The following is a 23,451-nucleotide window of genomic DNA, read 5'->3' as shown; positions in this document are numbered from 1 at the left end:
CTTCCCTCCTTACCAAGACTTTCTGTATTGAAATAAACAATCAGCTGACAGATTCTTCTAGATCTTTTGTCATTGCTATGGCAGAATAGCAAAGACAACAACTGACTACTTGGCTGAGGCAACAGTTTAGCTCTTTATCCTCCCCATCCTGATTACCACCACCAGTTGTGCAGACATTTGTTCTCTGCTGCTTCCTTAGAGCCTACAGAGGAAGTGAGAGAATTGGTGGTCTTATGTAAAGAACACTAAACTAGAATTATATTATATTACGTTACGTTACATTACGTTACATTACATTATATTACATTATATTATGTTATATCAGCAGATATGACCTCATTGTTTCCGTTTACAGATGAGGAAACAGAGGTCTAAAGAAGTCAAGTGATTTTTTGGGTAATGTTTATCATATATTACTGATCTTCTGCTCTTTACTTGCAGTGTTCTAGACACTGGAGATATAGCAGCGAACAAAACAAAAGTCATGGAGCTCCCATTCTAGTCTTACAAGTAGTAAGTGATAGGATTTAAATTCAGGTAGAGCTGACTTACAAAATCATTTCTTTCACTGTATTGTTGTCTCCTTAGTTTTGTATTCTGCCATTTATTTGCTCTGAGCAAGTAATTTAAACTCTTTAAGCTTTAGTCTTTTTTCAACTGTTAAATAGACCCCTGCCTTACAGATTTGCCACACAGGATGAAATGATATAATGAATGTGAATTTTTTTAAGCTGTATTATATAATATTGCCATTTGATACAGGTGCCTTGTTAGTATTTGAGTGTGGATAGCGGGGCCATGCAGTTTGATGGGATTTTTTTTGTGTGGTTTTTTTTTTGAGAGATATCAGTAGTCATGTGGGACTAAAATAACTGCTTGGGCTGCTGTAACTAGGAGTCAAATTTCTCTACTGTAGCTCTGAAAGGAAACCCCACAGTTAACAGTTTCACTGTCTAAGAAAGACATAGTTGTTTGTTTTTGAAGATAGTCATCCCATTTTTGTACACGGTCTTCTAAAAAATGCTACACATGCAGTTTTAAGGCATCTAAGTTTCAGTTAACTTTATCTTCTATTTTAACAGCCTGATTATCCCTGTTCAGTGAAGGGTTGGGAGTATGGTGATCTAGAACTCAGTGCTTACATGATAAACCCATCTTCTGCACTCCCTACCCAACCACCCCCACGCCCCCACAGCCGGCCTGGAATTGGAGAATTAAATCAGGAAAAAGAAGGTTGGAATCACACAACAAATACACATTTGGGATTGTTGAGTCGTCTCTCAGCTGAAGGATAGGGCTAGAGTTTGAGAATCTGAAAAACTGAGTCAGAATATAATTGTGTATTTGGTAATTTTTAAAAATTAAAATGGGCTTTGGGCAACTTGTTTTCAGACATTTTACAGGCACAGTCAAGATATTCTTGGAGTTCATAGGAGATTTGAGGCAACAAATATGAAGAAGTGTACCTCTAAAGAAGTAGGTATACTGCCAGCAAGAAGTGGTACTGATAGGAAAGAAGGAGATGGAATAAATATTAACTACTGTTACTGGTTAAGTATACTGGCCTGGCTTAGTATATAATTTGGTAGCATTAGAAGAGGTTGCAGAATTGAAAGTATACTAGCATTTATTGAACCTTTCCTATATGCTAAGCACTGTGCTAGATGCTTTCATTTTAATTCTCATGATATTGATAGGTAACCTAGAATTCTCCAAAAGTTGTATGCTCCTTGGTATTTACTCAAGGTAGTTGAAATTTAATGTCCAGACAAAGACCTGCAGGCGAATGTGTATAGCAGCTTTATTAATAACGTCCAAGATTTGGAAGCAACCAAAATGTCCTTTACTAGGTGAATGGATAAATAAGCTGGTACATCTAGGCAATGGAATATTACTCAGTTCTGAAAAGAAATGAGCTATAAAGCCACGAAAAGACATGAGGAATCCGAAATGAATATTACTGTGTGATAGAAGCCAATCTGAAAAGGATAGCTATGTATGGTTCCAACTGTAAAACGCAAAACTATGGAGACAGTAAAAAGATCAGTGGTTGTCAGTAGTTGAGGTGGAGTTGGGGAGATGTGAACAGGTGGAGCACAGAGGGTGTTTAAGGCAGTGAAAATACTCTGTATACTATAATGATGGGTACATGGCATTATACATACGTCCAAACCCATAGTGAAACATACCAAGAGTGAACTGTCATATAAGCTATAGACTTGGAGTAACGATGGTGTGTCAGTATAGATTCATCAGTTGTGACAAATGTACCTCTGGCTGGGGGATATTGATGAGAGGTTATGAATGTGAGGTGGCAAGAGGTATATGGGAAGTCTAAAGATCTTCCTCTCAATTTTGCTATGACTCTTAAAAATGCTCTGAAAAACTAAAGTCTTTGCATTAATCATAAAAGTTATGTGCTCTGCTTATTAAAACTGAAGTTTAATTTTTTAAAATGTGTTTTTTCTATGAAGATTCATATATAACAAAGAAAATTACGGAATTATGAAAATTATGAAGGCCTAGAGTACATTTCCCAAATGCTCCTTTCAGAGATAATTATTGTCAAAAATTAGTACATTAAAAAAATTAGTATGTGGTTTGTTTTTCTATACTACACTAAATTAAAAAAATAGCAAGCAGCTTTTTCACTTAGTGGTGGTTTGGATATCTTCTTATATAAAAACACATAGATGTGCATTTCTTTTTTTTCTTTTTTTTAAGATTTTATTTATTTATTTGACAGAGAGAGAGAGACAGCCAGCGAGAGAGGGAACACAAGCAGGGGGAGAAGGAGAGGAAGAAGCAGGCTCCCAGCAGAGGAGCCTGATGCGGGGTTGGATCCCAGAATCCCAGGATCACGCCCTGAGCCGAAGGCAGACGCTTAACGACTGAGCCACCCAGGCGCCCCTAGATTTGCATTTCTAATTGGTTTTGCATAAACTGATTAAAATATTGGTTCCTAAAAAGCTTACTTACTTTTTCTGAGGCTGGAGAAAGTTATTCCTTTTGCTAGCCTTATGTGAATTTTCCCTTTGAAAATAAAAAAACTGCATTTTTTTTCCAAATAATCTCTGACCTGGGTGCCTGGGTGGCTCAGTTAGTTAAGCATCTGCTTTCCGCTCAGGGTCCTGGAATGAGCTCCAGGTCTGGCTCCCTGCTGAGCCGGGGCGTCTGCTTCTCTTCCTCCTTCCTCCCCTCCCTGCATTGTGTTCTCTCTCCTCTCAAGTTAATAAGTAATCTTCAAAAAAAAAAAAATAATAATAATAATCTCTGACCCTTGACTGACAGACCTTTTGCCCAATGTAGTTTAAATCAGTGAAATAGCAGAATTGGAATTGTACCAAAAAGTTTCAGTTATGGCCAGATTTTCCCAAATATTATCCCCATACTACTTAGATTTCAAATTTACAAAGTGTTACCTAATTAAGAAGCATAAGAGATTACAGTTAATATTGTTTTTAGAATTGTCCTGTAAAATAAAGATTATGGAATTCTTTTTAATCTTAGAAACTGGTATTGGTTTTGTCATTAAGAAGTGACCAACCAACTAGAGATTTTAATTATTCAACTGTTAAAGTATATTCCCTGTAGCTTTCTATGTTTCGTTGGTGGAATGCTGTAAGCACTTCAGTCTAATGAAGTAAGAGGAAATTAGCATTTAAACTTATAATATAGAAAGTAGGCACTTAGTATTTATTAGAACTGGAAATAAGAAAATGAACTTTTAAATCTTTGGGTTCGTTTTTTATGTTGCTGGCCTAAATGGTATTAGTGAATCATAATGAAACAGCATTAATATTGAAGACAAAGAGAAATACTAAATATATTGAGAAGATAGGAGGAACATAAAACTTACAGGTGAGGACCAAATCTAGTTATTTTGATTTAAACATACATGCTTGAATGTTAGTGACTTGATCCAGGTGGGATTAATCAAACAGAAGTTTTGGGGAAAGGGGTTGACTAGAAATTTGAAGGCTGAGAGAGAAAAATACAGATTAGTAGAAACGGATTGAAGGAGAAACGCTTCCTATTTAGATGTAAAGATCGTATAGAACTTTTAGCAACATGTATTAGTCCAATTTGTATTATAACTCTTTTTCTTAAGATTTATTTATTTGAGGGGCGCCTGGGTGGCACAGTGGTTAAGCATCTGCCTTCGGCTCAGGGCGTGATCCCGGCGTTATGGGATCGAGCCCCACATCAGGCTCTTCCTCTATGAGCCTGCTTCTTCCTCTCCCACTCCCCTTGCTTGTGTTCCCTCTCTCGCTGGCTGTCTCTATCTCTGTCGAATAAAGAAATTAAAAAATCTAAAAAAAAAAAAAAAAAAAGATTTATTTATTTGAGAGAGAGCGAGCAAGCGTATGCACACAAAGTTAGGGGAGAGGGAGAGAGAAAGAGACTCTCAAGGAGACTCCCCACTGGGTGGGGAGCCTGACTTCGGGTTCAAGCCCAGGATCCAAGAGCACAACCAGAGCCAAAATCAAGAACTGGTCACCTGACTGAGCCACCCAGGCACCCATGCATTATAACTCTTTTTCAGAAAGAAGGCTTTCTATTGCTCAGCTTACGCTACTGATCTTTTTTTTTTTTTTTTTTTCCTTAGGTAGGCTCCACACCCAACATGGGGCTCGAACTCATACATGCTCTACTGACTGAGCCAGCCAGGTGCCCCACTACTGATATTTTAAGTTTAAAATTTCTGGTTCTCAGCCAAAGAGAGCCCTTAGCAACATCCCCAAATTGTTTTCAGTGACCCTAGTATGTTGATACAATGTTTAATACCAAAAAAAAAAAAAGGAGGCTATTTGGGATAACTGTTCTTTCTTTGAAATTCTGAGTTAAAGTGGAAACCACCTTCTTTAGGTATATGTTGTGTTTGTTGTATGTACCAAAGACCCAGACTTACAACCTGATGTGCCTAGTTTGTCATTGCAAGTTCAACAGTTAAAATTTAGAATCCTTATTTACTTGCATAATAAAGTAAAGTAGGAGGCCATCCTGAGGAACCTTTTTATACTCTAAAAATCCCTAAATAGTCACAAAAATAAATGAAAATGATTTTTTTTAAAGATTTTATTTATTTATTTGTCGGAGAGAGAGAGAACAAGCAGGGGGAGCCAGGCAGAGGGAGAAGCAGGCTCCTCACTGAGCAAGGAGCCCGATGTGGGGCTCAATCCCAGGACCCTGGGATCATGACCTGAGCCGAAGGTGGACACTTAACCGACTGAGCCACCCAGGTGTCCCTGAAAATGATTTTTTTTAACGATTTTATTTGAGAGAAAGGGAGAGAGTGGGTGTGGGGGTATAGAGGGAGAAGGAGAAGCAGACCCCCCTGAGCAGGGAACCAGACGTGGAGCTCATCCCAGGACCCTGAGATCTTGACCTGAGCTGAAGGCAGACCCTTACCCGACTGAGCCACCTCCAGGCACCCCTGAAAAATGAATTTTTTTTCTAAACAAGTTTAGTTTAAATCACTGGTAAAGCTTATGTTGTATTTCTGCGTGGACTCAACAAAATAGTTCAGCTCAACAAAACAATTCAGTAAAGTTTAGACTGGTGATACAAACTTAACTCATTTTCTTCAGTGTTGTAAGGACCTTCAGATTGCATTAGCCGTTAGGAGCATCTGCCTAATGCATTTCAAAAGTCTCTGAATGTTAAATGTTGCTGTGAGGTTAGTCTCTGCGGCAACTTCTTTATTGATCCTGTGCACTAACACCAAGTACGGGCGGCTGAATCTTCACCGGGACTTACAGCCATTACTGCGGGGGTAAGAAAAAATGACAAGAATGGGAAGTGGGCAAGTAAATTGAGGTTCACCTCTTTCTTAACATAAAAGGAAATCAAATGTCGCTTGCTTCAATTTGTATCTCATTATAACCGGTTAGTAGCAGGATGGTGAAGTAGAATGATGGTTCTCAAGTTCTTAGTTCCCTTAGTTCCCTTAGCAGAATATTAGAGACTGATATCACAAAAGAGGGGACACTGTGTATCGCTACTTCTGTCCTGAGGTCACTGCTAGAAATAAAAGGGAAGTTCATTTCTACATGGTTATTACACAGGTTCAGGTCTGAGAAATTTCAGCGTCTTCTGGAAAAAATCTGTCTCCTACATCTTTTCCTACCTACTTCGTGCCATTTCATGTGGCGAATATAAGATCAGTTTTAATGAACAACGTACCTCATAGATACATTGAATTTTTTTTGAGAACAAGATAAAATTATAGTTTGTTAATTTTCTGTGCTGTCTTGGAGGCCAGTAATACAGTATGTAAGTGGAATTCATTTGACCTGTGGTTCTGAATTACTATTTTAAAAATAGTCTGCCTTAGACAAAGTCAGAGACCATCCAAAGATAAAAGTTAAAGGAGAAATAGGAGAAATGACATAAGTTAAAATAATTTTCGATGAAAGGAAAAGGAGTGGTAAAAATACAAATAGGGGGCACCTGGATGGCTCACTCAGTTAAGTGTCCGACTCTTAATCTCAGGGTCATGAGTTCAAGTTCCACGTTGGGCTTCACACTGGGTATGGAGCCTACTTTATTTATTTATTTATTTTTTTAAAGATTTTATTTATTTATTTGACAGAGATAAAGACAGCCAGCGAGAGAGGGAACACAAGCAGGGGGAGTAGGAAAGGAAGAAGCAGGCTCATAGCGGAGGAGCCTGATGTGGGGCTCGATCCCATAACGCCGGGACCACGCCCTGAGCTGAAGGCAGATGCTTAACCGCTGTACCACCCAGGTGCCCCTGGAGCCTACTTTAAAAAAAAAAAAAAAAAAGTGCAAGTGGAATCTACTCATCACTAAAGACCAGACAAAATCCTTTATTTAAATTAAAAATATATGTCAAGAGAATAATTCTGAGCAGAGTTCAGTATATTTTTTTAAAATAAAATTATAAATACTGAAATTTGAAATTATTTTCACATATCACAAAGTAGTCCGATTTTTATTTTAAACCATTTAAATATGTATAAATTATTCTTAGCTTGCAGACCATACATACAAAAAACAGGAGGTAAGTTGGATCTGGCCTACAGGCCATATGTGCTGGCTCCTGGAATGAGGAAAGGTTACTGCTTTAAATGTTATAGAATAAAATCCCCAGAGATACCCGTTTTTGTTTAGAACCTCAGAGTTTGGCATGCAGAAGTGGCCTGGTAGGGTAGAAAAAGCCTTTGGAGCCAAACTGACTATTGTTTCTGGGAATCTTCTTTCATAATCTGTAAAACTGAAATAATATCTATATTCATATGGTGGTTGTATTAGCTTTCGCTGCATAACAAACCACCCCAGAGTTTAATGGCCTAAGTCAATAAACATTATTCTCACAATTGGTTGGCTGGAATGTTCTTATGGTCTGGGCCAGCCTGTGTGGGGCTGGATTATCTAGGTCCTCTACTTTAGAATAGCCTTACTCACATGTTTGGGGCCTCAGCCTAGGGTGGCTACTTTCATGTGGCCTCTCATCCTTCGGGAAGCTAATCCAAACTTGTTCCCAAGGCAATAGAAGGGTTCCCAACAGCAAGAGAGGGCAAGCTCCACTGTGCAAGCACATTTCAAGCCTCAGCACGCTTTGTGCTTACTAGTATTCCATTGACCAAAGCAAGTCACATGAACAAGTCCAGAGTTAATGTGGGAGGGATCGAAGAGGTATGATTCAGTGGGGACCATACTGCAATAATCTGCCACAGCAGTTAGTATTTGTTAGTAGGCCAGCATAGTACCTGGCATATAAAGCACTCAGTCAATGTTAGATCCTTCCTGTAGTTGTCAGGGATGAGTGAAGAGTCTGCCAGCTGTGATGACTCATCTTTTTTTAAGTCAGTCCCTAATTTTCTTATATCATAGTCACTGTTCTTGAGAGTTTGCTACATATCATTTTAGGGAGATGATGACAATACCTGTAAACTTTTGAGAGCTTAGTATATGCCACACACTGTTCTAAGCTCTTTATTTATATGATCTTATTTAATGCCTGCAACAGCTTATGTAATAAGAGCTCATTTGCTCATTTTACAGTTGAGAAGCTCATACACAGAGGCTAATTAATTAAAACTTGATCAAGGTCACAAGTGAAATTTCCAAGTGCAGGCAGTGTCAGAATCGCTGTTTCTGTTTGGGAGGAATATGTATATATATAAAAGGATAGTACTTAAGCAGGATTAAAAGATTATAGTTGAATGTACTCATTGATCACCCACTATTTACTCTTCCTTTACCTTAGCATTTTATAATTTGTCTAAGTGTGAAGAGAGGTAGGATTATACATATGTGGTTAGATTATCTTTTGATCATTTGTTCTAAGGGTGATTGATACAGATCATAAGGTTGAGTGTCTGAAAATCAGCCTCATCATTTGATCATTGATTTAAAAGGAAAAAAGCTCTCAATATTTAAACAGGTTTCCTTGTTCTTTAAATTCTTCATCATTGTTCTTACCACAGGGTACCTTAATTTTTCTTTTTTAAGATTTTCTTTTAATTTATTTGAGACAGAAAGACTGAGAGCACAAGCGGGGGGGGGGGGGGGGGGGGGTGGTAGGGGTGGGGAGGAGCAGAGGGAGAAGGAGAAGTAGATTGCCCACTGAACCTGATTGACCTGGGGCTCAATCCCAGGACCCCTAGATGATGACCTGAGCCATAGGCAGACGCTCAACCAACTGAGCCACCCAGGTGCCCCCACAGGGTTCCTTAATTATTTTACTTCTGTACTCTGAGCTGTTTAAGCTTTCTTCTTTTCAAATATTTTGCTTGCGGATGTAAGGATGTTATTTACTAGCAACAAAAGGTGACTGCAAGTATAGGGAAAACTATAATATTTATTTATTGATTTTCTGTCTTTTGGCATAGTTACCAGGAATGAAAAATGTGATTACTTATGTCTTTTTTCTTGGAGGTAGTAGGGAATATTCTAATTTAGTACTTAACGTATACTCAAAAGCCAAGCTGTATATGGTTCATTGAATAAGCATTGTGTGCTAAGTTGTTACTCTTGTATGTTTCAAAAAGAGGGTAGTGACTAAGCCAAGAACTAGGGACTTATGTCCAAGTGCAAGAGAGGGAAACACTCAAATTAACATAATAAAGATTCTGATCAGTGTTATAAAGAAAATAAAACTTGATGGGATAGAATCTTGAGTCATATTTTTTTGTTTTAGCCAATTAAATTCAATATTTTCTCCAAAAACCACTATGTTGTATGCTATAGGATAATATAGTATGAGTAAAGCATTAATACTTACTGTTCTCAAGCAGAACATAGGTAATAGAGATAGAGTGTGCAGGGCAAAGATAAGTGAAATAAATACATATGACCGACTAATAAAGGATTGAGTAAGAAATGCCGTGAGGTACATAGAGGGGAGGGAGAATTGCAGGAAAGTAGTCAAAAGGTACAAACTTTTAGTTACAAGATAAATAAGTGCTAGGGATGTAATGTACAACATGAGTGTAGCTAACACTCTGTGTGAAATATAGGGAAGCTGTTAAATGAATAGATAAATCCTAAGAGGTCTCATCTCAGAGAAGATTTTTTTCCTTTCTTTTTATTGTATCTGTATGTGATGATGGATGTTAGCTAAACCTGTTGTAATCACTCACAGTATACATAGCATCAGATCATGCTGTACGCCTTAAACTTCCACAGTGATATGTGTCAGTTATTCCTTAGCAAAAGTTGGGGGAAAAGAGACATAGATAAGTTTTATTTTGTTAGTGAATATATCACTAACATTCAAACAGAATGAATAAAAGATTCTGTAATGCCCAATTAATTTAGCACTCCAGTAATAATTTGCTATGATTAATCAGCCATTAGAATGAGCTGATGTTTATCTTTTAGTTATTTTTATGAAGGTATGCTTGCATCTTCATCTGCTTCCAGTCAGTGAGTCAGTCAGTGTGTTGCTTTTCATTGTTACCATATTAAGAATGTTACTGACCTGGGACGCCTGGGTGGCTCAGTCGGTTAAGCGTCTGCCATCGACTCAGGTCATGATCCCAGGGTCCCAGGATCAAGTCTCACATCGGGCTTCTTGCTGAGTGGGGAGCCTGCTTCTCCCTCTGCCCCTCCCCCTACTTGTGTTCTCTTTCTGACAAATAAATACGTAGACAGGAATGTTATTGACCTTAAGGATAGTAAAAAAAATATTCAGGCTATTTCCTTTGAGCTTCCAGCTAGAATTTGAGAACGTAGGGAGTAATTGTTATCTTAATTTGTTAGTTGTGTATATAATAATTTCTTTGTCAATTCTTAGTTATTTTTTATGCACTTAACTATTTTGATGTGCAGAAGCCATCTGACTTTGATTCGACTAACTCAAGTTGTAAGAGAGAATATCTGTATATTGAACTTCTTTTTTCATGAAGAATGGATTTTTAGATGAAATTTTGTAATGTTTATTATGGTTGAGGTAGAAACAAACTATAGAATAGGTCTCCCTTGACATAGTTTTTGCATTACACAGAACTCTCTGGCCTTTCTTGTGGTTAAGTATCTCAGGACTGACTAGACTATACTTCATTGAGATCTAACAAGTAGACCTACTTCAATTAGCCTTTCTCATGTCCATTAATGTTTTTAGAAAAACACAAATGTTTTTCTTTTAAGCTAAAGAATAAATTAAGGGGCACCTGGGTGGCTCAGTTGGTTGAGCATCTGCCTATGGCCCAGGTCATGATCTCAGGGTCCTGGGATCAAGCCCCTGATTCTCTGGTCCATAAAGAGTCTCAGAACAGTTCAAAATGAAACATTCTTGAAACTACTCTGATCAGTATGTCTAAAAAAGTGAGGAGTTAATAAAGCAACCTTTTCTGACCTCTTCTTCCCACCAACAAGTAATCAACATAATTCAGTCTTGTTTGAAATAGCAGACTTGTTGTCAAACCTTTATTTGAGGTGTTTTTTTTAAACTCTCAATTTCAAATTAAGCATGTATACTCTGTTTCTACTTATAAAGTTGAAGTGAGTATCCAAGCACAGCATTTTATTTTATTTTTTTTTTAAAGATTTTATTTATTTATTTGACAGAGATAGAGACAGCCAGCGAGAGAGGGAACACAAGCAGGGGGAGTGGGAGAGGAAGAAGCAGGCTCCCAGCGGAGGAGCCTGATGTGGGGCTCGATCCCACAATGCCGGGATCACGTCCTGAGCCGAAGGCAGACGCTTAACCGCTGTGCCACCCAGGCGCCCCAAAGCACAGCATTTTAAATAAATGTTCTTGACACCTGTATTACAAGAAAAGGAAAGGTTAATGAGGCAGCACAGGAGAGCAGGCATAAAGTATGCCATAAATTCAGCATACTCCATTTTTAGAGACCAAACAGAGAGAGGCAGTCTCTTATGTCAGGTAAGTCTCCCCAAGTTTCTAGTCTTCTTTCCTTCTGCTGTTAACTGTTTGTCTTCTACCCCAAATGCCTTGTAAAAACTCTGCATTTGTTTCGATTCTAGAGTGCTTTATAATTTTGCTTTAATGAATTTGTATTTTGAGATATAAATTGTACTATGACTATTAAAACAAATTACTTTTAAAACAAAACCAACTTTTGGGGGAAGAGGTATATACCATATTCTTATAAAAGGCTGTTTCCTTGTTTAGTTAGTCACCATTAAGATTTATGGCTAACTTCTGCTATGTCCTCATTCTGTGCTTACTGCTGTTCCACAGACTTGCTTTCACTCTTGAAAGTGTTTAAGTCATTAGCATTGTAGGAGCCTCTTGACTGCCTAGGCTGAAAGCTCTGAAATACCATTAGGTCAATACAGTGTTTCTTTCCCCCCTCAACTCCAGTAATAAAGTGGAAGATTAGAAAATATATGGGCTTCAGAGTCAAGGCTAAAGTTTTGGCTGTATCATTACTGATTGTATGATCACGAGCAAATGATTTAACTTTTCTGACCCTAAATTTTGATCTTCTGGAAAATGAATAACTTGTGGAGTTGATATGAAGACAGAAACATGTATAAGTCATGTACTTATCTGGCATACAGGAGCTCTAATAATAATAAGGATTATCTTCTGATTGCCAGCCTCCGCTCTGTCCTCAAATAATGGAGCATAACTTTAGAAAGTTTCTGTACCCTAAAAGACCCACTAGCTAGGTGTGGATTCATGATTCTTTAACCTTTTTTACATTCCAGTCTTCTTTGGACTCACTAGAACCAAGAAATTGTGGCAAATGGATTTGAAAGACATAGACTAAACCTATTTAGAAATCTATTAGAAGGTGTTGACTTAACATCTTGAAAAGTTAACTGAAGTTTAGCTTAGCACCAGCGAGAGGCCTGCCCTTGATTAGATTAGCAAGAAATGCTAAACCTGTGGTTTGTGCAAAGTTAATGGCGTTGGTAATAACTAGTATATATAAAACATTTCTTACATTCTCAGCTATGTCTCTGTGCTGTACTGGTTTGCTTCTCCCTTATTCTGTCAGGAATTATATTTCTATGTTATTTTTCTGTTGGTTTTAAATAAATTAGTTGTTGAATTATTGTAGCTCTGTGGGCCCTACTGAGAATCATAGACTCTTCCCTTCAGTAGACTGTCAGACCATTTTAGGCACCACACCAACTATACCTGAGCCTGGAGCAGACCCATTTCTTTGTTTTTCCTTCATGACTACCACCACGGTCACAACTTAGGGGTATTCATCTGGGCGCAGCCAGTGAAAACCATCTCTTTTTGTAACTTGAAGAACCTTGTCATAAGTTCAGTGAAGAGCTTCCTTCATCACCACAGGGAACTCTGAGCAAATCATCCCTGGATGGTACCCAGGCCCTTCAAAGTGGGTCCATTTGAGGTGAAGGGGGGGTTAAGAAACACAAACTTCCAGTTATAAATAAGTCACAGAAATGAAAAGTGCAGCGTAGAGAATATAGTCAGTAATGTTGTAATAGCGTTGCATGGTGATAGATGGTGACTATACTTACACCGTGGTGAGCCCTGCATAATGTATAGACTCGTTGAATCACCATGTCGTACACCTGAAATGGATATAACATTGCATGTCAGCTGTGCCTCAATGATACATTTTTTAAAGTGGATCCATTTGATCGATTCCTTGCATATTTTTGTGCAGTTCAAGTCACTAAATTACAGAACCTTTTTATTATTAGGCTACATAATTACCTAACATTTTTGATAGGACTTCCTGTAGTTGTTCCTCTTTAGAAACACTCGTTTATTCCTGCCAACCAATGGTGAAAGTCAGCCTACAGTTCTTTTTACACCATTTACGTTTGCTACCAATTTAGGTTTGATAATTGAGCTTCTTAAACTTTATTGTTAGAACAGAAAAAAATTCTTTAAAGAAAATAGTAAAATAAACATAAGATTTGCCATTGTAATCATTTTTAAATGTATGATTTGGTGTCATTAAGTACATTCACAGTGTTACGTAACCATCACTACTATTTCTAGGACTTTTTCATCATTCCAAACAGAAATTCTGTACCCATTAAGCAATAACTCCCATTTCTCCTTCCCTCCAGACCCTGGTAACCTTTATTCTATTTTCTGTCTCCATGAATTTTCAACCCACATAAGTGGGTTTGTACAATATTTGTTATTTTGTGTTTGGCTTATTTCACTGAGCAATAATGTTTTCAAAGTTCATCCATGTTGTAGCCCGTATCAGAATTTCATCCCTTTTTGTGGCTGCTGAATATTCCACATTTTGTTTCTCCATTTACCTATTGGTAGACATTTTAGTTTTTTTCCACCTTTTGGTTATTGTGAATAAACCCCTTATGAACATTGGTATACAAGTATTTGCTGAGTTCCTGTTTTCAGTTCTTTTGGGTGTATAGCTAGAAATAGATTTGCTAGGTCATATGATAATTCTAGGTTTAATTTTTTTTAGGAATCACCATATTGTTTTCACAGCAACTACACCATTTTATATTCCCACCAGCAATGCACACGGGTTCCAATTTCTCCATATCCTCACTAACACTCGTTATTTTTCATTTTTGCTCTTTTAATAATAGCCATCTTGGTATAAAGTAGTATCTCATTGCAGTTTTGATTTTGTATTTCCCTTACGATTAATGATGGGTGAACATCTTTTCGTGTGCTTATTGCCATTTGTAACTTTCTTGGAGAAATGTCTATTTAGGTCCTTTGCCTGTTTTTGAATCAGGTTGTTTGCTTTTTGTTGAGTTATAAGAGTTCTTTATATGTTCTGCCGTGTCTTTGTCTGGTTTGTGTATCAGGGTAATGTTGGTGTAATAAAATGAGTTAAGAAGTGTTATATCCTCTTTAATTTTTGAAAGATTTTGAGAATTTGTATTTTTCTTTGAATGTTTAGTAGAATTTGCCAGTGAAGCTGTCTGGTCCTGGGCTTTCCTTTGTTGGAAGGTTTTTTTTTGATTACTGATTCAGTCTCCTTACTACTTAACAGATCTATTCAGATTTTCTATTTCTTCTTGGGTCAGTTTTGGTAGTTTGTGTATTTCTAAGAATTTGTCCATTTTATCTAAGCTATCCAATTTGTCAGCGTACAATTGTCCATAATCTTTTATTATAATCATTTTTAGTTCCGGTAAAGTCACTAGTAATGTCCCCACTTTTACTTCTTGTTTTAGTGATGAGTCCTCTCCCTTTGTTCTCAATTCTTTAAGAGCAAGTTGTAAAGGAATCACATATGATACTTTTCATTGAACCTATATAACAGTCAGAATGAGGGAAAATGAGCAAAGAAAGATGATTTGAGAAGATGATTTGGATTCACCTACATAGTCTACATTTTGTGGATTCCTTAAACCTTGGGGTGCTGTAAAACCAATTGATTCTTCAATTTGGGTATAGTGCAAAAATTTTCTAGCAGGAAATCCATGGTCCTGGTTTTCTCTGTGCCTAACAGCACTATTAGATATTTTAGGATATACTAAAGATGTTCTTCGAATGGAGGATTAATAGGCACATGGTAAAATGTACACTAATGAAAATATGTGCTATTATTTTATAAAAATTCACCAGCTTCCCAGAATGAGTCTGCTCTGAATATACTGTTTGTCTTTCTGGAATTGTATGATTCTCTTTATTTTGGGTGTGACAAAAATTAATTTTGAAAAAACAGAGGCCAAGGGGTCAGTTATCAGTTTATTGAATCAAAGGAAAGATTAAATAGCTAAACCTGAGATGAGATGAGCCAAGTCGAAGGAAGAACAGGAATAAGAGAATTGATTGCCTCTAGTACCTTTGCCATCTCTCCTCTCTTCTCTGTTGTTGGCTTCATCTTCTCACTGCACAGTTACCTGCTTGAAACATGGCTGCCAGCACCACCAGAACTTTATAGCTTATAAATTCCATGATGGGAGAGGGACTGATTTTTGCTTTCTAGATTCCAAATTTAAAATCTTGGACAAGATTGGGCTGCAGGGGTGGCTTAGTTGGTTAAGTGTCCGACTCTTGATTTTGGCTCAGGTCATGATCTCTATGGGTTGTGAGATGGAGCACCATGTCGGCCTTCATGCTCAGTGGGGAGTCTGCCTGAGATTCTCTCTCTCCTCTCCCTCTGCGTACCCCGCCTTACGCACATGCTCTGGCTCACTGTCCCTCTCTCTAAAAGTAAATAAATCTTTAAAATACATACATACATACATACATACATACATACATACATAAATAAATAAATAAATAAATAAATAAATAAATAAATTCGATCTTGGAAAAGATTCATTAGCTCAGCAAAAAGGTGCCCTCCCAGTATCAACTAACTCTGGCTGGGACCTTGTGGGAACATGACAGCTCTACTAGTAGCCTTGTGGAGGGAGGTGCGTTATGGGAGGAATGAAGTTCATAGGAGAATGGAGATGGTGAATAGACAGGCAGTTTTATGAGTGCCCACAATATATCAAAACTCGTTTATGGTATGTAGCATGTCCAAATGAATGATAAATAGTGAGCGAATCATCTAATCTTGAACTACTTTTTCTCAGAGAAAAGGGGTTTACCCTATTGGTAACTGTAGGTGTATATGTACTTAAGATATTCTTAGTTATTAATAAAACCTCCCCCTGGTTTGCCTAGGAATTGTTTTCTCTCGCCCTCTTCCCTTTCCTGCCCCCAAGATCCTGGCAACCGATTATCTACTTTCTGTGTTTGCCTGTTCTGAATATTCCCTATAAATGGAATCATATACTAGGTGGCCTTTTATGTCTGGTTTATTTCATTTGGCATAATGTGTTCAAAGTTCATCTATACTTCATTTTACTTTTTGTGTTAAGTAATATTCCACTTGTATGGATATACTACAGTTTAATTATTAGTATGGATATACTACAGTTTAATTATTAGTTGAAAAATTGGCATAGTAAAAATGGGATTGAGAAATAGTCCCATTGTGGTGAATATCTCTGAAGTTGCAGCCCATAAAATCCAGATAGAGTGGGCATAGGCTAGGGAACTCAAAAGAGAGGCAATAAAGAAATGGGCAGAAGACATGAACAGACATTTCTCCAAAGACGATACCCAAATGGCCAACAGACACATGAAAAAATGCTCAACATCACTCAGCATCAGGGAAATACAAATCAAAACCACAATGAGATACCACCTCCCACCAGTCAGAATGGCTAAATTAACAAGTCAGGAAACAACAGATGTTGGCGAGGATACGGAGAAAGGGGAACCCTCCTACACTGTTGGTGGGAATGCAAGCTGGTGCAGCCACTCTGGAAAACAGTATGGAGGTTCCTCAAAAAGTTGAAAATAGAGCTACCCTAGGACCTGGCAATTGCGCTATTGGGTATTTACCCCAAAGATGCAAATGTAGTGATTGGAAGGGGCACCTGCACCCCAGTGTTTATAGCAGCAATGTCTACAATGGCCCAGACGATGGAAGGAGCCTCAGATGTCCATCGACAGATTAAAGGATAAAGAAGATGTTGTGTGTGTGTGTGTGTGTGTGTGTATATATATATACACACACAATGGAATATTACACAGCTATCAAAAAAATGAATTCTTGCCATTTGCAACCACATGGTTGGAACTTGAGGGTATTATGCTAAGTGAAATAAGTCAATCAGAGAAAGACAATTATCATATGGTTTCACTTATATGTGGAACTTAAGAAACAAAAGAGAGGATCGTAGGGAAAGAGAGGAAAAAATAAAGTAATAGGAATGCAGAGAGGGAGACAAAGCATAAGAGACTCTTAACTATAGGAAACAAATTGAGGCTTGCTGGAGGGGAGGGAGTTGGAGGGTGGGGGTAACTGGGTGATGGACATTAAGGAGGGCATGTGATGTAATGAGCACTGGATATTATATAAGACTGATGAATCACAGGCCCATACCTCTGAAACAAATAATACATTATATGTTAATAAAAAAATAGAGGCAATAGAACTAGTGAATAGGAAGTTTTATAGAGATCAGAAATGCCAACAAAAGCTACAGTGAGAATGAAAAAGGTTATGATCAGGAGAATTTCAGAATTTAAAATGTTGGATGCTTTGAAAAACTTTAAGATCCATTCTCTATAATGACATATTATGCCAGTATTTGATTTTCTAAGCAATAACTTTAGTTAAGAATGTAATTGTTGGGATGCCTGTGTGGCACAGTTGGTCAGGTGTCTGCCTTCGGCTCAGGTCATGATCCCAGAGTTCTAGGATGGAGTCCCACCTTGGGCTCCTTGCTCAGCAGGGAGCCTGCTTCTCCGGTCTTCCTGCCTGTCTCTCTCTGTGTCTCTGACAAATAAATAATAAAATATTTTTTAAAAAAAGAATGTAATTGCTAAGAATCTTGATAAATTGACCTATTATTTTAAATTATAGCTAACCTTTGCTTAAATTTGATGTTACAGATTTTCTGTTAATTTGGTTACATCAATGAGTCATAGTTTCTACAAAACAAAGTATCTTTTCAGTTGTTTAAAATAAGTAGATTGTTCTTAAATGTTTGATTATAAAATATTAAATAATTTGCATTTTTAATGTATCATTTTCTTTCAGGTTACAGTGTAGGATTTTGGAAGTCCTCCCTCCATCACATCAAAATGGCTTTGCTAATGGACACGTCAGCAGTGTTGATGGAGAAACTATTATCATCAGTGATAGTGATGATTCAGAAACACAGAACAGTTCTTTTCAAAATGGGTAAGTGATACTTATTAATTTTTAAAATGTATATCAGATTAGCTAAAGATACCCTATTGAAATAATTTTCTCTTTAATCCTTCCCTTTTTCCTTTGTAACCCTACAGTGTAAAATCCATCTAAGTGATGGAGCTCAACAACACGTGTTAGAATTTGCAAAATTGAAAGTATCTAGTTAACTCTAGTCAGCTGCTTAGGAACAATTGAAGTTCACCTCATTCAGATACACTTATGCATTCCAATTTGGTTTACTTGGGAAAATTCATTCTGTACTTTAATTATTGTACTTAATCACTTTATGGTGCATTTGGTAAAGAAACTAACCTTCTGAAATTCAGTCAGTTGACAGCCTAAGTCAGCTGAGTGCTCCTGGAGAAAAATCACACAAGCACGTGTGGATTGGCATTGTCTACAGGTAAATTTAAAATCTCAGCTAAGTCTTCAGTTGATTAAGTCTTCTTATTTCACTTAGCATAATCCCCTCCAGTTGCATCCATGTCGATGCATATGTGGAACATAAACATTGGCATGGAGGACTACAGGGGAAGGGAGGGAAATCTGAAGGGGGAGAAGTCAGAGAGGGAGATGATCCATGAGAGACTGTGGACCCCGGGAAACGAACTGAGGGTTTCAGAGGGGAGGGGGGTCGGGGGATGGGGTAACAGGGTGATTGGCACTAAGGAGGGCACGTGTTGTGATGAGCACTGGGTGTTACACGTAACTAATGAATCATTGAACACTATATCAAAAGCTAATGATGTACTACTATACAGTGCCTAACTGAACATAAAAAAAAAAAGTCTTTTTACATGCTTTAGCTCCACTCCTTCCTCTGTTCTCCACAACTGCTATCTAAATTTTTATTGCCCCATTCTGTTCCCTCTCTGCCTTTTAGGCATCTCAAAATTAAAAATGCTTTTTCCATGCTGTCTTGTGTCTTTTTCTTCCCTCTTGTCAGTGAACAGTACCATAATATTCTAATAAGAAACCTAACCTGAGGCTGCTTTTTTTTTTTTTTTTTTTTTTTTTTTGGGCATTGTTGGCACACAGTGTTATATTAGTTTCAGGTTTAAAACAGCTACTCAGGGTTCCTGGCTGGCCCAGTCAGTAGAGTATATGACTCTAGGTCTCGGGTTCATGAGTTCAAGCCCCACATTGGGCACAAAGCTTACTTTAAAAAAAAAAGACATAGTGATTCAACATCTCTCTATACTTATGCTATATGATGTAGTGATTCAGTCTCTCTCTCTATAGTTATGCTCACCACAAATATAGCTACCATCTGTCACCCTACAATGCTATTACAATACCATTGACTATATTCCCTATGCTGTACCTTTGTATTCCTGTTACTTATTCATTCTGTAACTGGAAGGCTGTATCTTCTACTCCCCTTCACCCATTTTGTGCATCCCTCACCCCTCTCCCCTCTGTCAACCATCGGTTTGTTCTCCGTACTTAGGTCTGATTCTGCTTTTTATTTTTTCATTTGTTTTTTAGATTCTATGTATAAGTAAAATCATATGGTGTTTGTCATACCCATGTTGTCACAAATGGCAAGATCTCATCCTTTTTATGGCTGCCTAATATTTCAGTGTGTGTGTGTGTGTGTGTGTGTGTGTGTGTGTGTCTTTACTCATTCAATGGAGTAAATTGAGTTGCTGTTGATGGACACTTGGGCTACTCCCATATCTTGGCTATTGTAAATAATGCTGCAATAAACATAGGGGTGGGGTGCATATATCTTTGTTAATTTATGTTTTTGTTTTCTTTGGGTGGATATCCAATACAGGAATTATTGGATCATATGGTGTTTCTATTTTTAATTTTTTGAGGAACCTCCCTACTGTTTTCTACAGTGGCTGCACCAGTTAACATTCCTATCAACAGTGCACAGGGTTCTTTTTTCTCCACATCCTCACCAACACTTATTTCATATCTTTTTTATTTTTGCCATCCTGACAGGTGCATTTTCCTGATTATTAGTGATGTTGAGCTTTTTTTTTTTTTTAAGTAGGCTCCATGCCCATGGTGGAGCTCAACGTGGGGCTTGAACTCATGACCCTGAGATCAAGACCTGAGCTGAGATCAAGTTAGACTGCTTAACCAACTGAGCCACACAGGAGCCCCAGATTTTGAGCACTTTTTTTTTTTTTAAAGAATTGTGTATTTTTAGAGAGAGTGTGCATGCAGGAGTTGGGGAGGGACAAAGAGAGAGGTGTGAGAGAATCTCAAGCAGACTCCCTGCCAGGCAGGGAGCCTGACTTGGGGCTTTGATCCCATGACCCATGAGAACATGATCTGAGCCAAGATCAAGAGTTGGATGCCCAGGTACCCCTTGAGCATTTTTTAATGTGTCTTTTTGCCGTCTATGTATATGTGTTCTTTGGAAAAATTTCTCTTCAGGTCCTCTGCCCATTTTTAATTGGATTATTTGGGGTTTTTTGGTGTTGAATTGTATCAGTTCTTCCCTGATGCTGCTCTTAACTACTTCCTTTATCTCATTTGCATCTGAAATATCAATTACTATCAAATTCTGTCATTCAGGACTTTGTAATTCAACTTCTTGTTTTGTCTGATTTGAACTATTGTATCTATAACTAGCATTTGAGCCTTTGCTGTCCAGGCACTGTGCTAATTAGTCACTCCTGGGAGAGTGTTGTTATCCTTATTTAACAAAAAGAACCTGAGCCTTAGAAATGTTAATTGGCGTTGCAAAAGGTCATCTAGCTAATGCATTGCCTGACGCCAAAAATGATTTTTAGGTGAGTGAATGAAGCATGACATGGTCCTATGTATTAAGTCTTTTGATACATCTCATTTTTTCTTGAGTTGCTACTTTATTAAGCAGAAAAAGATATTTATAGGTCATTTGTGTCGTTCGTTGAATATAGGGTTTATGATGCAAAATTATTGAGTATTATGGTAGTTAATGTATGTCCTTTAGCAGCTCTGACAGTAGTTCATGCGTTTTGTTTAAAATGTATGAAAGATTATAACCCTTAAATGGGGTTAATTATATATGAGTCTTGAAGGGTTAAATATAGATTTGTATATAAAAGACATTATTTAAATTGATGTTTAAATATGGTAAGCATTATTTTTCCTAATTTTTTCATTTTAAAGTGATTTATCATTTAAGGCTATTTTGTAGTAACTTTTTTTTTTTAAGATTTAATTTATTTATTTGAGAGAGAAAGCACAAGCGGGAGAGCACAAGCAGGGGGAGGGAGAGGCAGGCTCCTAGCTAAGCAGGGAGCCGGATGTGGGGCTCAGTCCCAGGACCCTGAGATTATGACCTGAGCTGAAGGCAGGCAGACACTTAACGGACTGAGCCATCCAGGTGCCCCTATTTTGTAGTAACTTTTAACCTAATCTTCTAGTTCTTGTAGATGCTGTGGGGTACTTTAGGATGAGGGATGTCTAGACTCTTGGGGTCAGCACTCTGTTATTCAGCTTATTAATGTCCTTTCTGTTCTTTTAGATTTGAGTATGAGCTATGTGCATAATTTGTAGCTAATTTGTTACCTTTAGTACAAATCAAATAAATTCATGATCCCAGTTAGTAAATATTTTACCTGTTATATGTGGCAATCGATATATATTCCCATCGGTTCTGCTTCTGCCACATTACAACAAGCTTATCACAGAGTGTTATTGAATTTGACCATAATTTCCTGCCTAAATAGGTTGTGCCTTATTCCATGAATGTAGGTACTTGGAATAGACCCCGGATATAGTAAAAGTGAGTAAGCTAATTAATTACTTTATTCACAGATATTTTAACCTGTTTGTGATTCTCAAAGAATCTGAGCCTTCGCTATACATCAACATCATAAAATGCCTACCTCTTTGTAGATTGCTACCACTGTATCCTAATATACCAGGAAGAGTGAAACATAATCATCTTTGGGCCTTTGTTCTGTTATTTCTATTAATTCCCTAACCTGAGTGAGTAAGAAATTTACTTCTTCTAGGTTGCTCCCTAACAACAAAACATAATCTGGAGTTTCTCGTGTTTCAGTAGGTGGGTTGAAGGTATGAGAGTGGAGTTACTTATTGGGCATTTTCCATTAGTTGAGCTGTATAACAGCACCCACATACATTCTCTTATTTATTTTGTTCCTCAGAACCATTCTATAAGGGTAGGTGATCATACTCTTTTATCATTGAGGAGAAATGGAAGTTCAGAGTTAGAAAATTTTTCCAGCATCATCTAGTTCATAATATCTGTGAGACATACTAAGGCAGCATATTTAAAATTAAGTCTAGGTGCTCAAAATGGGCACCAGTGTTCGGGGGGGATGTTTAAAATATATATAATATAATATTTTCTGTTGTAACCATTTTAAGTGTATAATTCAGTGGCATTAATTGCATTCACAGTGTCATACCACTATCACCACTATTCCCAAAGCCTTTTCTTCACCCCAGACAGAAACTCTGTACCTGTTAGGTAATTATTCTACATTCCCTTTTCCCCCTCCATCACCTAGTAACCTCTAATCTGCTTTCTGTCTCTATGAGTTTACGTATTCTAAATATTTCATATAAGTGGAATTATACTGTGTTTGTCCTTTTGTGTGTGGTTTATTTCACTTAGTACTATTTTTCAAGGTACATCCATGTCGTGGTATGTTGAGATTTACAATGGAGCTTTTAATATACCTGTCTAAATATACTTTAAAAAGAGATGAGGCTAATTTTTGTAATCATTCCTTTTTATGGCTGAATCTTCCATTGTATGTATATACGACATTTTGTTTATCCATTCATCTGTTGATAGACACTTGAGTTTCCACCTTTTGGCTATTATGAATAATGCTGCAATGAATATTGATGTATGGGCACCTATTCAGGTCCCCGTTTTAAATTCTTTTGGGTGTATACCGAGGTGTAGAATTGCTAAGTCATACGACAGTTCTTTAACTTTTTGAGGAACTGCCGAACTGCTTTTCACAGCAACTGTGCCATTTTACATACTTACCAGCAATATGTAAGGATTCCAGTTTGTCCACGTTCTCACCATCACTTACTATTTTTCGAGTTTTCTGGTTATAGCCGTCCTGGTGGGATGAAGTGGCATCTCATTGTGGTTTTGACTTTAATTTCTCCGATGATTAATGATAATGAGTAACTTTTCATTATTGGCCATTTATATATCTTCCTAGATATATAAGTCCTGTACCAATTTTTAAATTGGGTTGTCTTTTTGTTCAGTTATAAGAGTTCTTTATATATTCTGGTCGTCAGAATTTTTTAAATAGGATTTTTTGATACATTTGGGGGAGCATATTGATTATTTTTTTCAAAGTCAATTTTAATCAGTAAAAGT

General features: G+C 37.4%; 1 protein-coding gene across 1 annotated transcript in view; it reads left to right on the top strand.

Annotated features, from left to right (window-relative positions):
* BAZ1A (bromodomain adjacent to zinc finger domain 1A) overlaps positions 1 to 23,451 on the top strand; it is a 91,777-nt gene that overhangs the window by 15,655 nt on the left and 52,671 nt on the right. Inside the window, exon 4 of the mRNA XM_034648629.1 lies at positions 17,973 to 18,116. Within this exon, the coding sequence (XP_034504520.1) occupies positions 17,973 to 18,116 (144 nt within the window). The remainder of the gene's footprint in view (positions 1 to 17,972; positions 18,117 to 23,451) is intronic.

This window comes from Ailuropoda melanoleuca, chromosome 20, assembly GCF_002007445.2.
Source record: "Ailuropoda melanoleuca isolate Jingjing chromosome 20, ASM200744v2, whole genome shotgun sequence".
In the NCBI taxonomy this organism is placed as follows: Eukaryota; Metazoa; Chordata; class Mammalia; order Carnivora; family Ursidae; genus Ailuropoda; species Ailuropoda melanoleuca.
The sequence above is the reverse complement of the archived record's forward strand: the minus strand, read 5'-3'. Positions and strand labels throughout refer to the sequence as shown.